General features: G+C 42.5%; 1 protein-coding gene across 1 annotated transcript; it reads left to right on the top strand.

The window, feature by feature from the left end:
• Nucleotides 1–600: 600 nt before the first annotated feature.
• On the top strand, nucleotides 601–20,549 carry nucks1a (nuclear casein kinase and cyclin-dependent kinase substrate 1a). The gene is made up of 8 exons (XM_044174899.1): nucleotides 601–970; nucleotides 4,575–4,624; nucleotides 5,377–5,467; nucleotides 9,179–9,225; nucleotides 9,359–9,511; nucleotides 12,057–12,206; nucleotides 15,188–15,340; nucleotides 17,371–20,549. Exons 1-8 carry the CDS (start codon nucleotides 954–956, stop codon nucleotides 17,616–17,618), a joined length of 909 nt encoding a protein of 302 aa, XP_044030834.1. The 5' UTR covers nucleotides 601–953; the 3' UTR covers nucleotides 17,619–20,549.
• The last annotated feature ends 377 nt before the right edge of the window (nucleotides 20,550–20,926 follow it).

Consider the following 20,926-nt stretch of genomic DNA (forward strand, 5'->3'; position numbering starts at 1 on the left):
TCCATGTTGACCCATTCAGACCAGCTGAAAACACAGGCTTATCCTGGATCCGTGTATAGGATGGGGGCAGCGATTTGGGTTTGAAATCTATTTTGTGTAATGATTAGAGAGAATTTGGCATTGTGAAAACTAGTTAAAGATTCTCATTACAGTATGAAGATGTGAAAGAAAATAGGCAGAATTGTAGGAAATGAACCCGTAACTGTAATGCAGCTGTAATGCTATAGATGCATCTGCTTGCTACCTGCCTCTCATTCATGCTGCAGCAGTCTGCCAGGTGAAACAGAAGAAGGCCAGTCTCAGTATCAGCACCACCACAGTGAATCTGATTCCTGAAATACATTGTATCCTGTCGTTATATATACACGCAGGATGTTGGTGCACGTTATAACCTATAATTGCAATGTTGCTTTATGGTCTTTTGGGACCCACACTGAATTCAATGTTTGCATCCAACCTGAGGGCCTCTTTTTGTTTTCTTAACAGTGCTCATTCAACCGAGCCTGCTAACGGAGGCGGGGAACTATATGCTAAAAGTGCTCTAACGAGCAGCTGAGGTATCCAATACAAAGGACATTCGTGGTTCAAATCAGCCAATGGGAGCAGCGGAGCGCCGCGCTGCTCCTCTCAGGGCGCCGGAGGGGCGGTGCTTGTCGTCGACGACCCAGCCCTCAAGGCCGCGGGGTTTGGTTGCACACAGGCTGCAGTTTCAGTTTGTTTTATTCACCATTTTGAGTAGCTGAAGGTAAAAAAATTAAGAATATTTGCGTGTAGAGGACAAGTCGCTGCCGTACTTTTATTTTCACGCGCTAGCTCGGACGGTGGAGTTGTGCGTCAGCCTCGCTCCCCTCGGTGTTTTGCAGAGCGGGAATCTATATTTCTTTTTTTTTTCCCCTGTGCTTTTTCTTCTCCCCCCTTTCTTACATCCTTAACCTCTACAGTATTCCTGCAAAATGTCAAGACCAGTGAGGTAGGTGTGCTAAATCTGTCCTCTGCTTTCCGTAAGTTAATAACGACACCGTGCTGGCAGGCATCGCAAATAACATGCACGCCTCGACCATGCTGCGTTTTAGGAGCCGAGAATGTGTTTATTTCATGAAAAAATAATGGGAATGTGTGCGTGTGTGTCTCCCTTCGTGTGTGTGCACCCTCTTTTCTAACATGGATCCCAGCGGTGTGGACTGTTCGCCATGTCTTGTGGAGATACGCGCCGCCCGCCGCCGCTGTGTCGTGTCTGTCGTGCTTTTCAACGGATCCATGATCCGTGCATTGTTGGCCGCTTTGTAGACCAGGCGGAAAATTAGGCGGTGTGATTTAACCAGCTACGTTTTACGGCTCACTTGAGCCAGGCCCGATAACATTTTTCCCTCCCTGACTGAGAATGAGAATATGGCCACCCATTCATCCAGAGGAGGCTCTAACACGCTAACACCCCCCCACCAAAAGCGACCGGAGGTGGTGTTCGGCCTCGGGATTTGATCTCGTTACCGCGCAGACTAGGCATGTCGGTGCTGTAACGTCAGTTAGTCCCCCTTTCATCGCGTGACACTGCGTTTAAAACGTCTGTGCCGTTTCAGAACAATAAAAATGGTGTGTTCGTCTGCACGGACGTCGTAGGGACAGCGGCTCTACATTTTCAGTGCTGGCAGTAAATTAACACTGCTGGCTGATGTCAGAGGAAGGCGGAGAACTACAAAAAGTCACCACACCACACCCCCACCCCCCCAGTGCAAGATCCCTGGTGTGACTACAACGCACGAGCTGTTTCCAGGCCATTAAAACGACCTTTAACTTGACGTGAAGTCATTTGATGCGATCAAATCTTAATGTAAAGTTGATCCTCGAAATCTCGCGGTATCTCTGCATCTTAATGGAATGTTTTACTCACAGCTATTCTTCAGTGAATATTTGAGTTGATGTGATTTGGAAATGGATAAGTCTCTCTCTCTTTAGGGGCTGTATGAAAATTATGCAGCGTGGCTTAAGGTGTGAATATAATACACTTGAATTAGAAAAATAAGTGAACCCTCCCCTCTGATATCTCTAAGTAATATAACCACATAATTCTTAAGTAGGTCAGTGTTTATCCACAGTGTGTAATATTGATCATTATTATTATTATTATTATTATTATTATTATTATGGCACCGTAGGCCTAACTCAGATTGAGGCCAGAGATCCTGTGTGATGCTGCTCTGAGAGCTCGGTCATAGGCTTCATGTGGCTGCAGCTTCCATCAGCAAGACACTTCGTACCAACACCGAGCATAAAAGTTCTGGTCACGCACCAGCGGCAGTCTAGTCATGGTTTTAAAATTTTTATGCCTAGTGTACAATATTGCAGACAGATGCGTGTCGTCTCTTTTTTTTTTGTGAAAGGAAAAAAAAAAGCTTCCCCAACATGCAAAGCTGGTGAGGACAACGCTGTGTTGCGGTTACTTTGATTAAAGCACGACTAATCTCCCCGGTGCTGCAAAATAAAGACACAGCTTTTTGTCTAATATGAGCTTTCATTGTGCAAATTTTATTTTACTGCAGCTTGAGTAAGTTTGTGGTTATTGAATGAATCACTGTGGTGCACAAGGAAAACAGGGTGCCTGGACTTTCTCCACAAACACAAAATAAACTTACTACACCAGTCAAAAATGTGCAAGTGCACGCTCCAGCTTACTGTGTGACCTGAAAGGTGTAATTCTGCAGATTCCCTCGCGATCGTGGAGACGGGCGATAAAATGTCTGACAAAAACACGTCGCGGGACGCGCTACCATTAGATGCATTGTAGCTTAGTCTGCGATAAATCTGATGAGTATTCTCCGTGAGAGTTAATGTAATTAATTTTCATTATCGATGCAAAGGAAGTCAAACATAAAGGCATTTCCGCAGAGCTGGGACTGTGTAGGGCATAAAACTTTCTGTTTTTGCAATGTGAAACACAAGTTGGCCAATCTCTCTAAATCCAGTTTTTCCTCTCTGTTCCCGAGCCTGAACATCTGTTTTCCGTCTATATAGAGTCTCAGAAAATAGTGACAAAGGCCCATTGTAATTTCCCTCAGCCCAAAAGGACGTCTTCAAATGTCCCGTGTTGTCAGAACAACGGTTCAAAGGTATTCGGTTTACCGTCATGCACGACAAATAAAAGCATCAAATTGGATCAAAGCTGGAACCAGATCATTTGGGGGATTTTTGACAATGACAATTATTCGATTGTCAAAATAGTTGCCAGTTATCTTTCTGTCGATCGTCTAATCGACTGAACTTTATTGCTTTAATGAATTGCGATGGCGACTTTAACACAGCCTCACGAACACCTTCCCTGTTTCAGTTTCCGGTTGAAAGCAATGGATGGGAAAGGGGCAGTGCACATTCAAAAGTGCGAATGAATCGTAACCCTAAATGAAAACTACACAAGATAAGACGGTGTAGTCCCTCATTCGTCCAGGAGTGTTCCATCGTAGAAAAGGTTTCAGTCGTAGTCGTCTGGACGCTGTTTTCAGAATCAAGACGTTGATTGGTTGAGAATGGCTTCCGGATGGGAGCCGAAACGTCTTGATTCTGAAAACAGCGTCCAGACGACTGCGACTGAAACCTTTTCTACGATAGAACTACACAAGGATCGTAGACTTTGTAGAAAGTTGTCATAACACGCAGCACCACGCAGTTCATTACCGAGACGACCTGCGTTGTATATTGATCCCCCACATCATGAATAGTATCATCACATTCACACATCATCCCTTCCACAGTTTGGTGACTCACTATAATGGAGCCGCTTGGTAAAATAGTCTCTTGCCCTCTCTGATATCCCGGAGATGTGAATGATAATGTGCGGAAAGCTTGGCGGGCTCGTTACTGGCTGCTGTTGCACATGTCTGAGGCTTTTTCTGTGGTGGGTGTCTGTGTGTGTGTGTGTGTGTTGTTGTAATCTAAGTACTTGTAAAAGTTTCTGGCACCGTTGCCCCCCCCCCCACACACACACACACACACATATTGCTCCAGCATGGTATTTAACCTGGTTAGGACCCACACATCCGTAGTTTTCCAGGCCATGCTTGCAGATGATCTGTGGTGCCACCAGTTGTTCAGAGTGCTCACTGCACCAGGTGCCTGTGTGTCAAATGATTGCTGTTTACTCTACGTGTACAGAAAAAACGACGTTTTAGTGCCATTATGCTGAATGTAAAGCACTTTAACTTGTCTTTGAAAGGTGCTGTTCACATAAGTAGGATGGTTTTTCTGTGGTTTTAAGCTGGACCAACGCAGCTTTTAGAGGTCTGTGTTACCTGAACTGTAGTAGGCTGCTGTCACCTGAGGCTCACACACTTTGCCAAATTAGCCCTGGAAACTGTAGAAGCTCGACAGTGTCCAGTTCACTGCCCCCAGCTGGAGGCTGTTTGTGGCTTCTCAAACCAAATAACACAATCCAGACAATCATACACAGTTGACTTGTTGCTGCCTGTTGAATTGCTGGACATGACAATAATAGCACCCATTGACATGTCTGATATCGGGTGTGGGCGGTGAAGTAACTGTCCTGTGTAAATGTAATCTGATGCAATGTGTGTACTTCTTCACAGGAACAGGAAAGTGGTGAACTACTCACAATTCAACGAGTCTGACGACGCAGGTAAGAGTCTTCGTTCTCTGTGGTGGTAAGGGAGAAAACGATATTTTACATCATGATCCATTTATTTTGTAGTATAATACGTTTTCTGGAAAATCAATTGAGTTGAAATTAAACGTCTGCTTAATTGGCTAATTTGGGAAATGAAATACCTGTCGGATCAAGGCATCTCGTTCCACTGATGCAAAAGGTAAAAAAATCCATAAAGAAGTCCTGCTCATTGATTTGCAGCATTGTCCTCAATGGTCTAAAACATCCAGAGATATGTGAGGTATAGCTACCTGAGTGGAAATGATGTAATAAAATCTCTGAAGAAAGACCCATGTATATCTTGTCATATTGTGTGGTAGAACAGAAACGCTGGTGCTGGTGTCAGCCATACTGATATATTCATTTTGGAGCTGATACATTATACCAGAGGATTCTGCTGCTAGTTGGAGGTCTAAAACCTGAACAATATATAGAATTTAAACAACTCAATATTTATTTATTTTAACATTAAAGAATATCAGGCTGTTTTATTGACTTTTTAAGTCCAGCTAGCTAGATGACGTCATGGCTCCTCTGCGATGTTTTCCACATATGCCTCGTCGAGGACCTCCGGATATCACCACCGAGAAGCAGATAGAGAAATACCAAGAGAATGTGACTAGGACAGAAAAGTATTGATCTGTGTGACCAACAGCTAATGAGAACCTGTCCTTGTATGTGGATGCATGCAAGGGAAAAACTAACAGCTTGCCCTCTCTCTGTAGATGAGGAGTACGGTGACAATAAGCCTAAGAAGGTGCGCGCAGCCCCTCGTGAGCCCAAGCACAAGCGCTCAAAGAACTCACAGGATGACAGGTGAGCCCTCGTATAGAACGGTAGGACCGGCAGTGTCTTAATTTAGTGCTGTGGCCCTTTTGATAAATTGGATAATTTATATGGTTCTCTTCTTGAATGCACGACACATTTATGTGTTTCACTGGTATAAATCAATCTTGTGCCATGTACGGTTTAAGCACTTCAACACATCGATGCAGACAGGAGCAGAATTTGGCCTTGAGGAACAGCTTCTGTATGAGCAGGGTGAAAATCCAACCCACCGGAGGCAGACAGGCACAGTCGGCACTAAGACTCCAGGATACAGTAGTGCGGGGGGGGTCAGGCCTGTGTAGAAGGCAGCCTTTTTGGGGTGGAGAGAAGAGGAAATAGGTAGTTGATCAAATACATGTTGAGGAGGGGAGACAGTCAGGTGTGCTATAGCGGTGTTTCAGCCAGAGCGGGGCTGGTGGGTGAGCTGGAAGAGTGTAGAGAGAGAGAAACTGTGTGGGAGGGAGGAGAGCTGCAGTCAATTCATCATCGATGCAACTTGTGTGCTGCCTCTCTAAAATCTTGTAGGGTTTTTCCGTGGGCCCGGGTCGGCCCTCTTCAGTCGCGGTGTGCCGTGCCAAGCCGCGCCGTGATGCCTCAGTGGCTACACTCGTGTGTCTGCGACCAGAGAGAAAGCTCTGTTTTTAAAAGTCTGTCGGTGTTCAGCTCTCAGTACCTTTTGTATGGAATGCCTTTTTATTGAGCCAGTATGGTTCAATAAATAAATAAATAGGTTTTTATTTCACTGGACTCTTTATTTCATAATGCCATATTTCCATCTGTTACATTCAAATGAAGCGGGGTACAGTAGCTAATGTTACGTCCCAGACAACTCGGAACTCGAAAATTCCCGACCTCCTACTAGAAAAAGTACAACGGAAGGCGCCTTAAAGTCGGAGTTCCTACTTGTGATCTCGGGGCAAATCCATCTACCCCGACTTCAAGAAGAAGCAGTTGTCTGACGTCAGCCAACAATGGCAGCGGCCATGGAAGCGCACATTAGGCTACATTTCAATCAATAGGGGAGGGGGGTAGGATGTATTTGTAGACTACAGGCTAGTGAATGGAATATTTAGGTACGTTTCCGGGTATAAAAATGCCGTAAAACAATATGTATAATGACGTCGTCGCTTCCTCCTCTGTTTGGTTTATACATGCGAGGAGGCTGCACTGCTGACAGTTCAGTTGTGTGTACACTTCCCAAAGAAACATCAGTTTGTCACGGTCAGCCATGTTTTTTGTTTACGTTTGATGTTGTCCACCTGGAAGTCAAATTTCATCGCTGGGATTTCGATGTGCGTCTATTCGTGGTGTTACGGTATGGGTGCTTGGAGCTGCCAAAAAGGTAGAAGAAAGACCTGTTTTTCAGCAATAATTTATGAAATTTGATATAACAAGTTAAAACGACATAATGTTGCACATTATATCAAATCCAGTTATAATAAAAATTTAAGTTATTGTACTTTTTTTAAATTTATTTTAATTTATTTATAAGAGAAAACTCAAACAACAACAAATATCGCTCTGTGTCATAAGAAACCGTTCCTTCGTGACATGAAATGTTCAGGATTCCTGTTCAGGATTCCTGTGTATGACCATATCAATGGTCATTTTACTGTATAATTGTGGAGAACATTTAAGGGAAAGTATGTTCAAATTGTATTATAATACATTCATAATGTCCTCATATGAGATATTACATTATTTTTATTTTTTTTTAAATCCTTAATAGGTGACAGGGTCAACCCAACAGGAATCCACTGGAAATTTCCTGACTATGTCCATGTGAAATACTGCATGCTTTTACTGTACAGAGAAATTTAAAGGGAAAGTCAGCCCAAATTACCTTATAACACATTCATAACTATCTCATATTTGAACAGTCATTAAAAAAATGTCCTTCATAGGTGACAAGACATTTCCAATGGATTCCTTGTTCAACTTGTTATATCAAATTTTAGAACTTATTGCTGAAAAACGGGTCTGTCTTCAACCTTTTTGGCTGCTCCAAGCACCCATACCGTAACACCACGAATAGACGCGCATCAAAATCCAAGCGACCGCTCACTTGACCGCAGTGAAACTTCAACTGGGGAATTCCTAGCTAGCGGCAGCTAACGTTAACTGCATTCAGCGGTTACCTTTTAGCAACAAGTAAAGTCATCTGTGCATCAGGAAACTCCATAAATCACCAAGAGCTGAGGCAGAGCAGGGGGCCAGGAGCCAAACCTGGCAAGAAAACCACCTCGGTAACGTTACTGTATTCCCTGTCTTGTCGTCAAACTGCAGACGGGCCTCGGTCGACTGACTCTGAGGCGTCTTGCAGCTCTGTGAGACAAACACGCCCCCCTCATTTGAATATAACAAATGGAAATGTGGCTTTATGAAATACAAGTCCAATTAAATAAAAACCTATTTATTTATTTATTGAACCATATTGACTCATGTATTAATTTCATAGCCATGTTTATTAATTTCATATGCAAATTTATGTATTAATTTATTTAATATTGAATAAAATGGCATTCCATACTTGAGTAGCTTCTGCCTGAATCTCTGTGGCTTGGACTTTAGTTTCACTCCTGCGCTCCTGTTTGTTCTGCCTTATTTGACTGTTTGCTGGTGGCTTTCAGCCGGATCAGAGCTGTGTTACCGTACTGCTGATGCTACCCAAGCCTTTCCTGCTGCTTCACATTAAAAGCTTTCCACTGCGGTCAGCCGGCGGGGTGCTTTTATTGTGAAGACGTTACAGGAAATGCAATGTGTTTGTCACCAAGTTATTGGAGCTTCATTAGTGGCGCTATTCTTCAATATAAACGGGTCTAATCGACCAGATATGGACTTATTCTGTGCTATTTGGTCAGCAGATCACTTTTGAATGTATGTGCCTCAGGTAGTCAAATGGACCCCCCAAACACCACACGGGGTCCTGGAACAGAATTTAGAGGGGTATGCTTGACACTAACTACTTTCTTTGAACTGTCGTCTGACCACGTCCAAGAACGTCACAAAAATCGATTGTGGCATGTGAAATGTCCCACTTCAGTGGCTGAAATATTGGAGGGTACCACCCAATATCTGGACTGGGTAACACCCAGAAAGTGTTTTTTTGTTTGTTTGCCCCATTTACATTTAGTCACTTATGTGTCTTAAGCGGCCTTTTGAAAGTATTCACTTACAGGATCTGAAGCCGCGCTGAAATGAACCGTCTGGCTCGTAGTCTATGAACGATTCATCTGTGTATTTGTGAGTCTGTAGATGGTTGTTAGTTAGCAAACACTAGCGAAACTGTTGTTGTTGTAACTAAAGTGCAGAAGTTATTATATCAAACAGCTTCAGGTGCATTGCCGCCTCCTTCTGGACCTGCATTCCAATCTCTCTGATTTATGGCATCTGTAGCTTAGTGTCAGGAGAAACAGTGTCCTTTTATCCCCCCCCCCCAATAATAACAAGCACCAGTTTGATGATCGCACTGTCAGCGTGATGGTGTGTTACACCTTGCAGACATCAGATGAAGTGATCGCAGACAGGCCTGCAAAAAAAATGTAAACGTTTTTTCTTTTATTTCTGCTCGAGAGCTTATCGGTGCAAAATTTCTGACCAGTTCTATTGCTTGTTTGTTGGATATTTATTTGCCAAATGAAATGCAGATTAAAATCTTACTCCAGTTGCTAAGACTTTCCTAATCTTTGTTTGTTCCAGTGAGGAGTCTGATGACAAGCTCTCTAAACCCAAAAATGATTCAGCAGGTAAGTCAGCCTATTGTCTGATTTAAATAAGAAGGTTGGCTCAGGCACTTTGTGAGAACATCTGGAATTTCATTAGCGGGGACTGAACGCTGGAGAGCCAGCTCACTGACTTCCCTCTGTATCGCTGCTGCAGATGACTTTGGCAGCGATGATGAAGACAATGACTTTGGAGAAGAGGAGGATGAAGACGGAGGAAGCGACTATGAAGAAAAAAGAGGGAAGAAAGCAAAGAAAGCGAAGGTGGAGAAGCCCAGCAAGAGGGGGCCGAAGAGAAAACGGGCTGCAGGTAACGATCCCGTTTCTTCCTTCTACATATTGACCCGATCGTGTTTGAACTGTGTGGATAAATTCTACATACAGTCTGCTGTTTTTACGAGTAGCAGTAATATGAATTGTGGAATATATAGAGTGTATGCTGCCTTTTATGTCCATCTGCTTGGATACATGGTATGTGGGATGTTATTTTGTCATATGTGCATGGAGACGTTTTATAGGAATCCATTAAGCATTTGAGTAAAATGTCTTGTTCTCACTTTAAATTGTTCTGTTAATTTTTAGGAATTAAACTCCAGGCCGATATTTAAATGTAGTTTCTACATGAATACAATCAGATAAAGTGTTGCTGTCGCCTGTTCGACAAAGGTGAACTTCCGCGTTAACTTGGCAGGTATTCTGTTTAAAAAAAAAAAAAAAAAAGTTTTTACATTTAGTGTTATACTTAAATTGCTCAATAATATTCAATCATGGCATTCAAAAGTGACATATTTATTGATAACTGCTACATAGCTGCACACTTATGTTAATAACGACAAACTACTGGTGTGTTATGTGTATATTGCTTTGTGACATAATTAAACCTTATTGAACTAAGTCATGGCTCGGTAATATCTGACTGACGACCCCCTAATAATGTTTACAGCTGTGCACTTTAGCTGCTTAAGCTAACATTAGCTTCACAGACTGATAGCACAGTCATAGGGAGTACTACTGCATATGTGAAATCAGCAGTCGTATAAAGCCTTCAGTGTCTTTAGCTGCGTGAAGTCTGATAAACGTCCTGTGATGTCACGAGTCGCCGTCGGTTGGGGCTGCAGACTACAGGTTTGAAAATGGAAGAAAATGTGTTGCTGTGGAGTTAGAAAGAAGTGAGCTTCCCAGACCTCTGCAGCCCGCTGCTTGTCTCAGACAACAGATTTCTTTCAAAAAATGCGATGCAAAAATGATCATTCTCACTAATAAATCATATCGTAATATCTGTCAAACACAATATGGCTTTTTTACCATATCGTGCAGCCCTATTTTATACATAAACTTAATTCTTAAATCAATTAAAATAATTAACAAAACATACTGAAGACATGTAGGCTTGCATTTCTAGTGCACCTGTGCAAAGTTGGCATCCCAACAAACAATGTTGAAAAATTTAATTTGCAGCTCTTGCTATTTTAAATAGAGGAAGTTGTGCCTTTGATATTGATCTTTTGACGTGTGAATATCTAAATAACTTGAGCTCGATGGTTGACGGGCAGCACTGCATGTGCTCTCCCAGACGAGTTTATTCCCCCCACACCCCCAGCTGATTGTAACTGTTGAGTCGCTCTACGCTCTGCTTTCATTTATTACTGGGAGTCAAAAGTCTGATTGCTAAGCCTGATCAATCAATCACTGTCATCTGCTGAGCGGAGTCTGATAGATGTTGACGGCATCTCGTCTTTTGTGATCAATCTAGTACGTAGATGATGGTCTAAACAATATCCTCATTAAATATACGCCTCTGCCTTTTCCCCTGAAGGTATCAAAGCTTTTAATTTACAGCTGTTGGGTGTATGGCCAATCATTTTCTGTGGCTGATTTAAATCACCAAAATAACTGCCTTTTTCCTCATCAGCGTTCAAATGAATAATTAACCTCTACAGGCACAATGTGTGTGCTATCAGTAATTGCAATGGATCCAGCAGTATGGGGCTTCAGCTGTCCCACGCAGCAAAAACAGCTCACCTGCAGTGCTTCACTGTGGCGCTTCATTACACGTCGTGGTGGTATATGTTCCATTTAAAGGCATGCTTTGTTACCCAGAACACACCCTATGGCTGCTCCCTATAGGAACATTTTGGCTTATTACCCAACCCTGAAAGCTATAGGAAATATGATCTCTTCTCCAAATCTGTGTTTAGGTATACAAATTATACAAGCTTCTTTGGACAGTGTGAAAGCAGTGAGAAGTTCTTTAGAAGGTAGAGCAGACAGAAAATAGTTTGCAACAAATCGATCACTCTTTAAAGACATTTATCCAGCAAAAATGCTGGTTCCCGCTTCTTTATTGTGAAGATTTGCTGCTTTTACATCATTTTAAATTGAATATCTTTGGGGTTTGGAGTGTTGGTTGGATAAAACAAGACATCAGATGGCACATTAGGCTCTCAGAACTTGTGATGGGCATTTTTCACTATTTTTGTCATCAAAAAAATAATCAACAGATGGATTTTTTGACAAATTGTTAAAGAACAGCAGTTTATCACATTCATAGAAATTGATGGCATTGCCACCAACGCAATTAACATCCAGTTAGTTAAAGTTATATTTAAGTCTTCTTATAGCTGTAATGAAAGTGTGTTAATTGTGTTTTGACATTAGTGGAGGCGGTCAGTAATTCAGTGGTGTCGGCTCTGCTAAAAACAGCTGCATGAAGCTGGTAATAATCCAAAAACATGTCAAAACAACACGTCATATACTTGCTTAATCCACAGAGGCACGCATCCTCTCTGTGTACTGTTGTCTTGTTCTTTTTTACCTGTTGTGAATCACTGTGTAACTCTGTGTTTTTTGCAAAGATGACAGTGATGATGACAAGGAAGTGAGTCGAAAGCGTACAGTGCGCCAGGCGGCCTCCAAGGCTGTGTCCAAACAGAGGGAGATCCTGCTGGGTGATGGAGGCAGCGAGGATGAGGAGCATGAAGACCAAGAGGAATCTTATTTGGACCGTATGTACAACTACACTGTACACTGATACAGCAACACATGCCTTCACCAAATGCTACATGTAAACCATAAACAAGCTGTCGCACAGTAGACCAGTAGTAAATGCCTAATGTTTGTTTCTGTATGAACAGAGCAACACCATGAGCTACATGCAGCTGATGTTTGCAGATTCCTAGAGAAGATTAATTGAAGGCCTAGAACATGGTTGGAAATTAGCACCCGCCACATGCGGTGATTTTGTGTAGTGGCCGGTGAATTTGCTCAACCTACGAGCCACGGTGGCGGGTGAATGAAAGCAGTGTGAGAGAGAGATTTTTGACATCCCTCGCAGATTGAATTGCGAGTCTCATCGTTTCACTCAGACAACAAAACATTTTGCCGGTAGCCTTTGAGCGGCACTCTGTAGCTAGCTAACGTTTACTAATAGAGATGCCAAGGCGATTCGCTCTTCTGACGGTTATTTGTAATGCATTTGCAAAGAACCAACTCGGCCAGCTTGTGCTTCATCCACAGTGCCTGCAGGAAGTGAAAGCTTGTTAGATGAGCTTACCGCTTGCTACCAGTGCAAGTTTTCCTCAGAATGGATGTTTCTAATGCAGCTTATTTGCTCGGCACAAGTAAGTAAATTTAAATCATTCAAAACACAAACTGCTTGTGTTCATTCGCCTGTAAGTTATTGCTTAATGCCGCTAATTGCAGCCTACCATGGTATCGCCTAAAACTACTAGATGTTTGGCTGCATGCCACGTTATTTTCTATATATTCTCAACATTATGAAACTATTCATAAAGTCAGTCGTGCGGTCAGTTACAGTTGACTAGTGTATGTCAACTTGCCATCGTAGGAACTGCGGTTACATAGCCTTCGAAACGAGCCACAGCTTAACTGTGCGCGCATAATTCAGATCAGTGTATTATAAAAGAAAAACTCCAAACATTGGAAGAAAAAAAACTTTTCCCAGTTACTTGGGAAGAATTGACAACACAGATAAAGTCTCTCCAGCCAAGAAAAGCTTGCGGTCCAGACAGCATTAAAACGTGTTTTTCATGCACACAGAAAAACACCAACATATGCACGTAGAGCAGAATTAGGCAGATACCCACTGATAATTAACATTCAGAAGAGAGCGCTCAAATGTTTTAATCACCTTAAATCCAGCCCCCTCCATTCCAAAGGCCTCCAAACCCAAGAGCTGAGCCCAGTCTCACAACAACACTTCTTTCCAAACACCAGTCAGAGGAAATCAAATTATAACTCAATGTAAAGAAACCAAATTGGAAAGAAGAAACTAAAAGCCAGAGTAGATCAGAATGTTATCTGGCCCTAAAAAGAGATGATGAATTGGCAGAATGTCTCTCTGCTGTCAGAGAGAGACAGACAGCAGATCCTGACCAAGTGCAGGCTCAGTGACCACAAAATGGACATCGAAACAGGAAGACACAGACAATCCTGGCAGCCAAGAGAAAACAGAACGTGTGGTCGCTGTTGGACAGGTGAGGTGAGACAGAGAGGCTCTTCCTCCTACAGTGTACAACATTCAATGAAATAAGGAACATTTACTCTGTAATCTCAGATTTCAACCTGTCAACATTAAAAATACTCCGAGGAGAAGGAGACATGTCGACATGCCACAGCCTGAGGGCCAGTGATGATGCAGTGTTTATGTAGTTTCACTTACTTGTATTTATATTTTTAACTGCAAGTCAGTATTTTTTGATTACTACTATATTATCTTACTCATCTGTGTATACTCTAATAGCACATGTTTTCTGTTTATGTTTTTATTTCACACATGCTTTAGCAATGTTAGCATCTGGGGGAATCAGTATTTTCCTATAAATAATATTTCCGTTTAAATATTTACCTTATGAAATAAAATAGCCTGTTGCTTGAATATTGTACATCTTGTTTTAGTATTTGTCACATGCAGTTACATAGAGCCGGTGTTCTGCCTTGTCGAAAAATTCTACCTTATGTTTCCAGTTGTGTAGGCTATATCCCATAAATATATGACTCACGGTATTGATTCTTTATTTCCGTTTTTTGATTACAAACGGGTAAGAATCAAATGCTCCCACTACAGAATCATTTTTTGTACCACTCCACTACTCCCTCCATGTATACTGTAACAATATGGGGAGCATGTTGAAATACTATATTATAATATCTCTATTTAAGATTTCAGGGAGATTGTGGGTCATGTGCACAACATGAGCAGCACATGTCAATAGGTTGCACATGTCGACAGAACACCGGTTCAAACCAGAAAGTGGCTGGTAGATTCAGTCCTCCAGCAGCCGCAGTGGCAGGTGGACACAACCGCTCATTTCCGACACTGGCCACTTTAAAAGACGCTTCAGAGCAGTGGTTCCCAACCCGGAGGTCAGGACCCCAAAGAGCTCCCTAAAAAAAATCCAAAGGGTCTGCAGATGATTAAAGTGATAACAAAGAAAAATATATCTTTGTTTCAAAATATTCTGTTTGTTTTCTTCAACTTTTCTCTAATTTCTTGCCTTTTCTTGTAAAATACTGCATACTTTACCTCTTTAGGGCTTTAAAAATCCTTCAAATGAAGAAGTAGACGCTACTTCATTTTAAGCCAAACTGGTTTGGAGCCACTGCTTTAGAGCAATAATTGTATTATCTCGGGTCTTGAGAAAATGTTCTGGTGAGCAGTTATAAAAGCTGAGAGAGCTCTTAAAGCCACACTTCTGTGACATCACTGTCTACACTAAATTGGAAATAGAGCTACACACAAAACAAGCTAACTTGATGTTTTTATTTGAAATTGCTCTTTATTCTACCTGGCGCAGGGTCCAGGCCCTGTATGTGAACTGGAAAGGCTATGTCACGCATTTGATTACAGGTATAGCAGGAAGCTGTAGTCGCATTAGTTAATCAACAGCGCCACAGTGCTTTAGACTGCTGGACTGCAGGGCGTCTGTGCTGAAAAGACTCTTATGCGTCCCATTTCTGTGTGCAGCCGACGAGTCCGGCAGCGATGAGGACTTCATGGTGGAGGATGATGATGACAGTGACTATGGTCGCTCCAAGAAGAGAGGCAAGAAGGTGATTCGACGGGGACGGCCGGACAAGAAGGAGAAGAAAAGCCCCAAACCCCGACTAAAGGCCACAGGTGAGAGGTCCAGTCATTCTGCAGCAGCAGACTCCGACTTCAGGGAGAAACCCTGCAGCTGTAAATCTACTTGTGGTGGTTTTGATGATAATTGATTCTGTCAGAATCTCCCAGTTAAACTTTTTATTCATATTATGCCAGTAATTTAAGCTCATCAACTTTGTCATTCTGAATCAAGACCTCCAGCAACGGATCAGGTAGCTTGTGAAATATAAGTGGTGCAAAGTAAGAATTTAATCAACATTTCATGTCTTCTGCCACTCATCTCATTTCAGGTTTTATCTATGGGTTGTGAACAATAGTTCAAAAGTTTCTGGCCTAGTACAGATCTCAATTCCGTGTTTGAGTTTGTTTTTTTTAACTTAAGCTGCGAAGGTTGAAAGCTGAACCTAAATGGATCTTAAAGGGATTTGAAACCTGATTCATATTTGGTAAACCACTGTGGAACCCCAAGCCTAGTCACAGTAATGAGATACCAAGGAACCCCTGATCATTTTGCTTTTAAATGTTAAGTTGATTTGAAATCAGTAAATACACCTTTTTTAAAACATCCATTATTTCTGTATATTTTATACTTCCTGTAAGTGTTACTGTGTTTAATAATTGCATTGCATTTTGTGAAGAGAGCATAATGACTTGTTTACGACAGTTGAAGACTTTGTCTTGACTGGGATTGGGCGAAGTCTACCAAATTGGAAGATGACGATGTCCACAGTGAAAATGGCGATGATATTGTTGTGGGGGAGAAGAGAAGACGTATCACTCTGTTGGAGTTGTTGGCACTACAGCGGTGTTACAGAGTGGAGCTTCCTCCCTCACAAAAGATCTTTGGCAGAGTACAGACTCCGGCTGCAGAGAGCACACAAACCAGACCACACACAAGTTTAGCTTTGGCCTGTTATCAAGTTAAGACAGAATATTTTGTACACTGCTCTTTGCTAAAGAGATCGAGAAAGGGAACCGATTTAAACAGATTAGCGTCAGAGGTTAGCGAATCTGTACATGTTGCCAACCGCAGTGTCCGGTATCACTCACCGGTGCAGCCAAATCATTTTTCACATTCACACAGTAATTTTCACTCACATACGCAGTGAACTGCTGCGCTGTAGGCTGTGGTCAAGGGGAGCAGCGCTGCAACACCGGCAGGCTGATTTCACTAAAGAACAGATCGGACTTTGATCAGCTGTATTCTGGCCGATACTGATCCAGTAAAATATGCCCAGATCGGCCCAAATACCAAGCTTTAGCACCGTGTTAATTAGTGAGCTTTAGAGGTGTTGGTGGTGGAGCCAGCCGAGCTGTTTTCCCCCAGCTTCCAGTCTTTATGCTAAGCTAGGCTAAGCTGAGCATCTAACCCTCAGCAAGAAAACGAGGAAGCGTATTTGTCGCACTATCCCTTTTTTAAAGAGACAGTTCACCCCACAATCAGAGACACACACTTCTCTCACCTGTAGAGCTGTTTATCCATCAGGCTTTGGAGATATCGGCCGTAGAGACGCCTGCATTTCTTGAATATAGTGGGACTTTCTGGCACTCGCAGTATATTTTGGGGGGTGTTTTTTTTTGTTTTTTTTTTTTGTTTTTTGTTTTTTTTTTGGCGCTTTGAGCTCCATGATAGTCCCATTATATATTCAAAAAATGCACTCGTCTCTACGGCCGATATCTCCAAAACTCTGCAGCTCACACCGAAACTCTCCAGCTGGATTAACAGCGCTGCAGGTGAGAGGAGGAATATGTATCTTTGATTGTGGGGAACTGGCCCTTTAAGTATTTGATGAAGGATAAGTTGAGCCAGTTCTAATTAAAAGTCCATTGGTGTGATCAGTATTAACCAAGTGATAAGACTGAAAGAAGCGGTGTAATTATGGCCCCAGCTTTGGTTACTTTTTTCTTCCTGTTTAAAAAAGTAATACACGTTGAGCCACCTCAAGCTGGAAGATCATTTCCATTCATACTGATACTATGAGTTTGAGGGTAAGATTTAACTGTAATCTGGTGATCACTAACTGATTTGTCTTTTGTTCCCCCAGTGACCCCCAGCCCAATGAAAGGAAAGGGGAAGGGGCGCCCCAGCGCCAAGGCCCTGGAGAAGAGCTCACCCAAAGAGGAGGAAGAGGAGGACCCCGAGAGTCCCCTAGAGGAAGAAGAGGAGGAGGCAGAGAAGAAAGAGACCTCCCCCGCCCCCAAGACGACGAAGGAGGCCGCAGGAGGAGAGGAGGAGGAAGACGAGGAGGAGGAGGACGGCTCAGAAGAGGAGGCACCCTCTGGAGAAGACTAGAAGATGGTACCTGCTGAAGCCCATCCTCCATGTGTCTCTCTCTGTCTCTTCTCAACGTTTTTGTTTTCTTTTGTTGCTCAGCATTTAGAGTTGTTTTTCCCCTTTTTCTTTTTTTGGTTTCTTTTTCTCCTGGTGGCCTGGCTCAATGGTTTGGACTTGTGTGCTTTTTCTTGTTTTGCTTCCCCCCCCTCCAACCAAGACATTGTGCTCAAGTGAGTTTTCAGTTTTCAACACCAGAGTTACATTCAGCCTTACCCACCCTCCTGTCTTGATCATTTCTATTCTACATTTTAGACAAGTTTCTGTCTTTCCAAGAGCTCAGTGCTAGTGAGCATCCGTCCTGAGTGTGAACAAACCACTTCACTTGTGTTTGTGGTTTTTTTTGTTTTTTTTTTCCTCCCCTGGGATTATCAGAGATCTGACACGACTGGGCACCCACTTTTTTCCTGTTTACTTTACTGACAGCTGCGGTTACCGGGAGGATTGTTCAGAGCCTCTCGGTATCGGGAACTAAAGCGCTGTATTTACAAAGCGATGTTAAGCCTTTCCCCTCTCTTTGGTACTTTGTGCTTTTAAACCAGGAGCATGTTTTAAATGGGCAGCGTTAGTTAGGTAGTTGTTTTAACCTTTAAAACTGTTCTTTCAGTTAAAGCAGCGTCTTTTAATTTTATTTTTAAACATCACCCTGCTTGTTTCAGACTATATTGGTACCCTGAACTCCAGCTTGGCTGCTGCTTCGTAGATCAGTTCAAACTGTGCAAGGTGCGTTCTGTAGACTGGCGGAGTGGTGGGTCACCGCTGAGTGTTTTCTACATGCCGGACTGCCACATCACACGTTTCAAGCCAGCATGTGTGTGTTTTTATGTACTTGTTTAAATTTGTATGCTTGTGGGGATACTTTCTGTTAGAGGGTCTGGCTTTTTTTTCTCTCAGCCCATCAGCTGCCTATGTGAAACGGTTTCTGTTGTCTGTTGGGCTTTGTAATGATGCACCATGCTACGTGAAGCAACCCCACCCCTTTCAAAACACACGATCCCCACCTCCCTGCATGGCTACGGCATCTTCTCAACATTCAACCCCTTGTGCCAGGCACCCCTAAATCTTTTTTCGTTTTGTTTTTATTTTTAAGAAATGCAAGAACAGATGTTTCTCTTTTCTTTTCTTTTTTTTCGAGAGTTCAAAAAATGAATGTTTTTTTTTTCTCCTGTTGGTTCATTGTTCTAATTCTCTATTCAGATTTTTTTTGTAATGTTTGTTTTTTAAGAAAAGAAATAAAATGTATCTTGATTTTAAAGAAAAAAAGTTGACCCTATCCAATCTGTTCTGCCTGATGGTTGGACCAGCCATCCCTCCCTTAGGCCCTGTTTACACCTGCCGTTAACGTGCGTCTTGGTGATCCGATCGCAAGTGGACAGCTCCGGGGACGTCAGTTCACACCTGGCATTAGTGACCACTTGTGAACAGATCTCACTTCCGTTCACAAACATTTCTGTTTGCAGAGACCAGATGCGTTGTTGTTTAGAACTGGCGGGAGGCAGCGATGCCCTTCCCGTGCCTAGTCTGCCGGAAATTAAAAGAAGTTTGCTACGACCTCAAAGTCAAAACAACACAGACCGGGTCTGTTCCTCAGACGGCCCCTCCGCATGTGGTCGGGGCGATCGGATATCAGTGCGTCGTCAGTGCGTCTCGGGTGCATTCACACCTGCACTTAGAGCTGTCCACTTGTGATCGGATCACCCAGGACGCATGTTAATGCCACGTGTAAACAGGGCCTTCTTTACTCCAGTCCTTTCATTCTCTTCTCCCCCTCTCCCAGTCCCATCAGCCTAATGGTTACTGTCTGTAGAGCTTTTTGTTCATCCATTAGTATTTCACACGCGGTTCAGAATTATCCAGTACTGAGGCTCAGAAAAGATAGAAACGATGAAGTGGGCAGCTCAGTATATATCCGGCATTCGTTTGTCTATTAATGCCTTAATTTTCATTGAGTTGAGTTTCAGTAGTGGCTCTAATAATGTCGTTGGAGGCCTGAGAATGTAATCTGTCCTCATGTTTTAGGTCTTTGCTACAAGCAGCAAATTAGGCTTAGAACAAGTCAACAATTTGTATGATCAGCAGACCATCCAAAGCCATAAACGATCTCAAAACTAGTGACTCGGAGATCAGGTGCAGCACTTATGAGATTGTCCTTTTTTGCGATAAGTAGTGTTTTGATGTCAAAGCAAAAAAATGAAAAGAAGGAAAACCTGCTATTGTGATCTTGGGAACATAAATTCAAGGCTGCAATAGAATCAGTCCTGGATGTGCACAGGACACACTCGAACCTAGTCCTTGGTTCAGAAGCACATTGAATTGTTTTACAACTGTCCTTATTACCAGGTTAGTGTGTTTTTCTACGTTCAGGTCCTGAATTGGCACCCAATCCTTAATGTCATTTTAAGACCATTGGATATGAATAAGAAACAAAAGTTTGTTTATATCAACCTGAAGCTCAGAGAGCTCTGTTTGCAGTAGGATCAGTTACTGTCCTGTAGTTCACAGCGTCGAGGGCTTGAACGAGGTTCCTCTCCATCATCCCACAGGAGGCACATGGCATAAGGCTGTGAATTTCTCCTCTTTCATCCATTCTACGATTTCTTCTGTTGTACTGTTTTTGATGTTTTTTTTCTATCTACCCTCAGTTGTACTGGCAATGTAAATGTAAGCCAAGTTGTGATTCCTACAGGAGACCAAGTGGAGAAACTTTTGTCAGTAGTGTGGAAAAGGAACGCTGAACTCTTGAATCTTTTGCATGTTGTGGAAAAAGTGCAAGGCGATGATGATGATGCTGGTAATGGCAATATTGTGGTCTTATAAAAAAAAAAAAGTATTAACAACAATGTTGATAATGTTTTGGTTTCCCAGCTTCTAATAAAGGCAACCTACTTTTTATACGGATTTAACTACTTGTTTTGTGACGTTGAGCTCTGTAATGTCCGGGTGGAGGTTTTGGTTTATTGAAACGGTTTGGTTTAAATTACACTAAAATATTTTTTCTACTAACAATTGATCAAATGACTGTAATGTGGAAGGGGTCGCTCGCAGTGACAAACCCACAGAAACGCTTAACTTCGATATACTGAGTGTGCCCCCAGTGAGAGACGAGCCGATGCCCCCCTCCACCTCTACTGGACTTCTTTGTGTCGAAATGCACGCAAATGTTTGTATTTCCCACAAACCCAGTCATGGCAAAGGCAAAAACAGCAGAAGAACCTTCTCATGTCTTGATCATTTTGGTAAATTTTATTTTACAACTAACGGTCTGACAA

Source organism: Siniperca chuatsi, linkage group LG2, assembly GCF_020085105.1.
Source record: "Siniperca chuatsi isolate FFG_IHB_CAS linkage group LG2, ASM2008510v1, whole genome shotgun sequence".
NCBI classification, from domain to species: Eukaryota; Metazoa; Chordata; class Actinopteri; order Centrarchiformes; family Sinipercidae; genus Siniperca; species Siniperca chuatsi.

Excerpts from the sequence above, each read along its gene's own strand:
- nucks1a (XM_044174899.1), top strand. Across the intron at positions 9,512-12,056 it reads GAAGAGAAAACGGGCTGCAG|ATGACAGTGATGATGACAAG; the intron begins GTAACGATCCCG and ends TTTTTTGCAAAG. Across the intron at positions 15,341-17,370 it reads ACCCCGACTAAAGGCCACAG|TGACCCCCAGCCCAATGAAA; the intron begins GTGAGAGGTCCA and ends TTGTTCCCCCAG.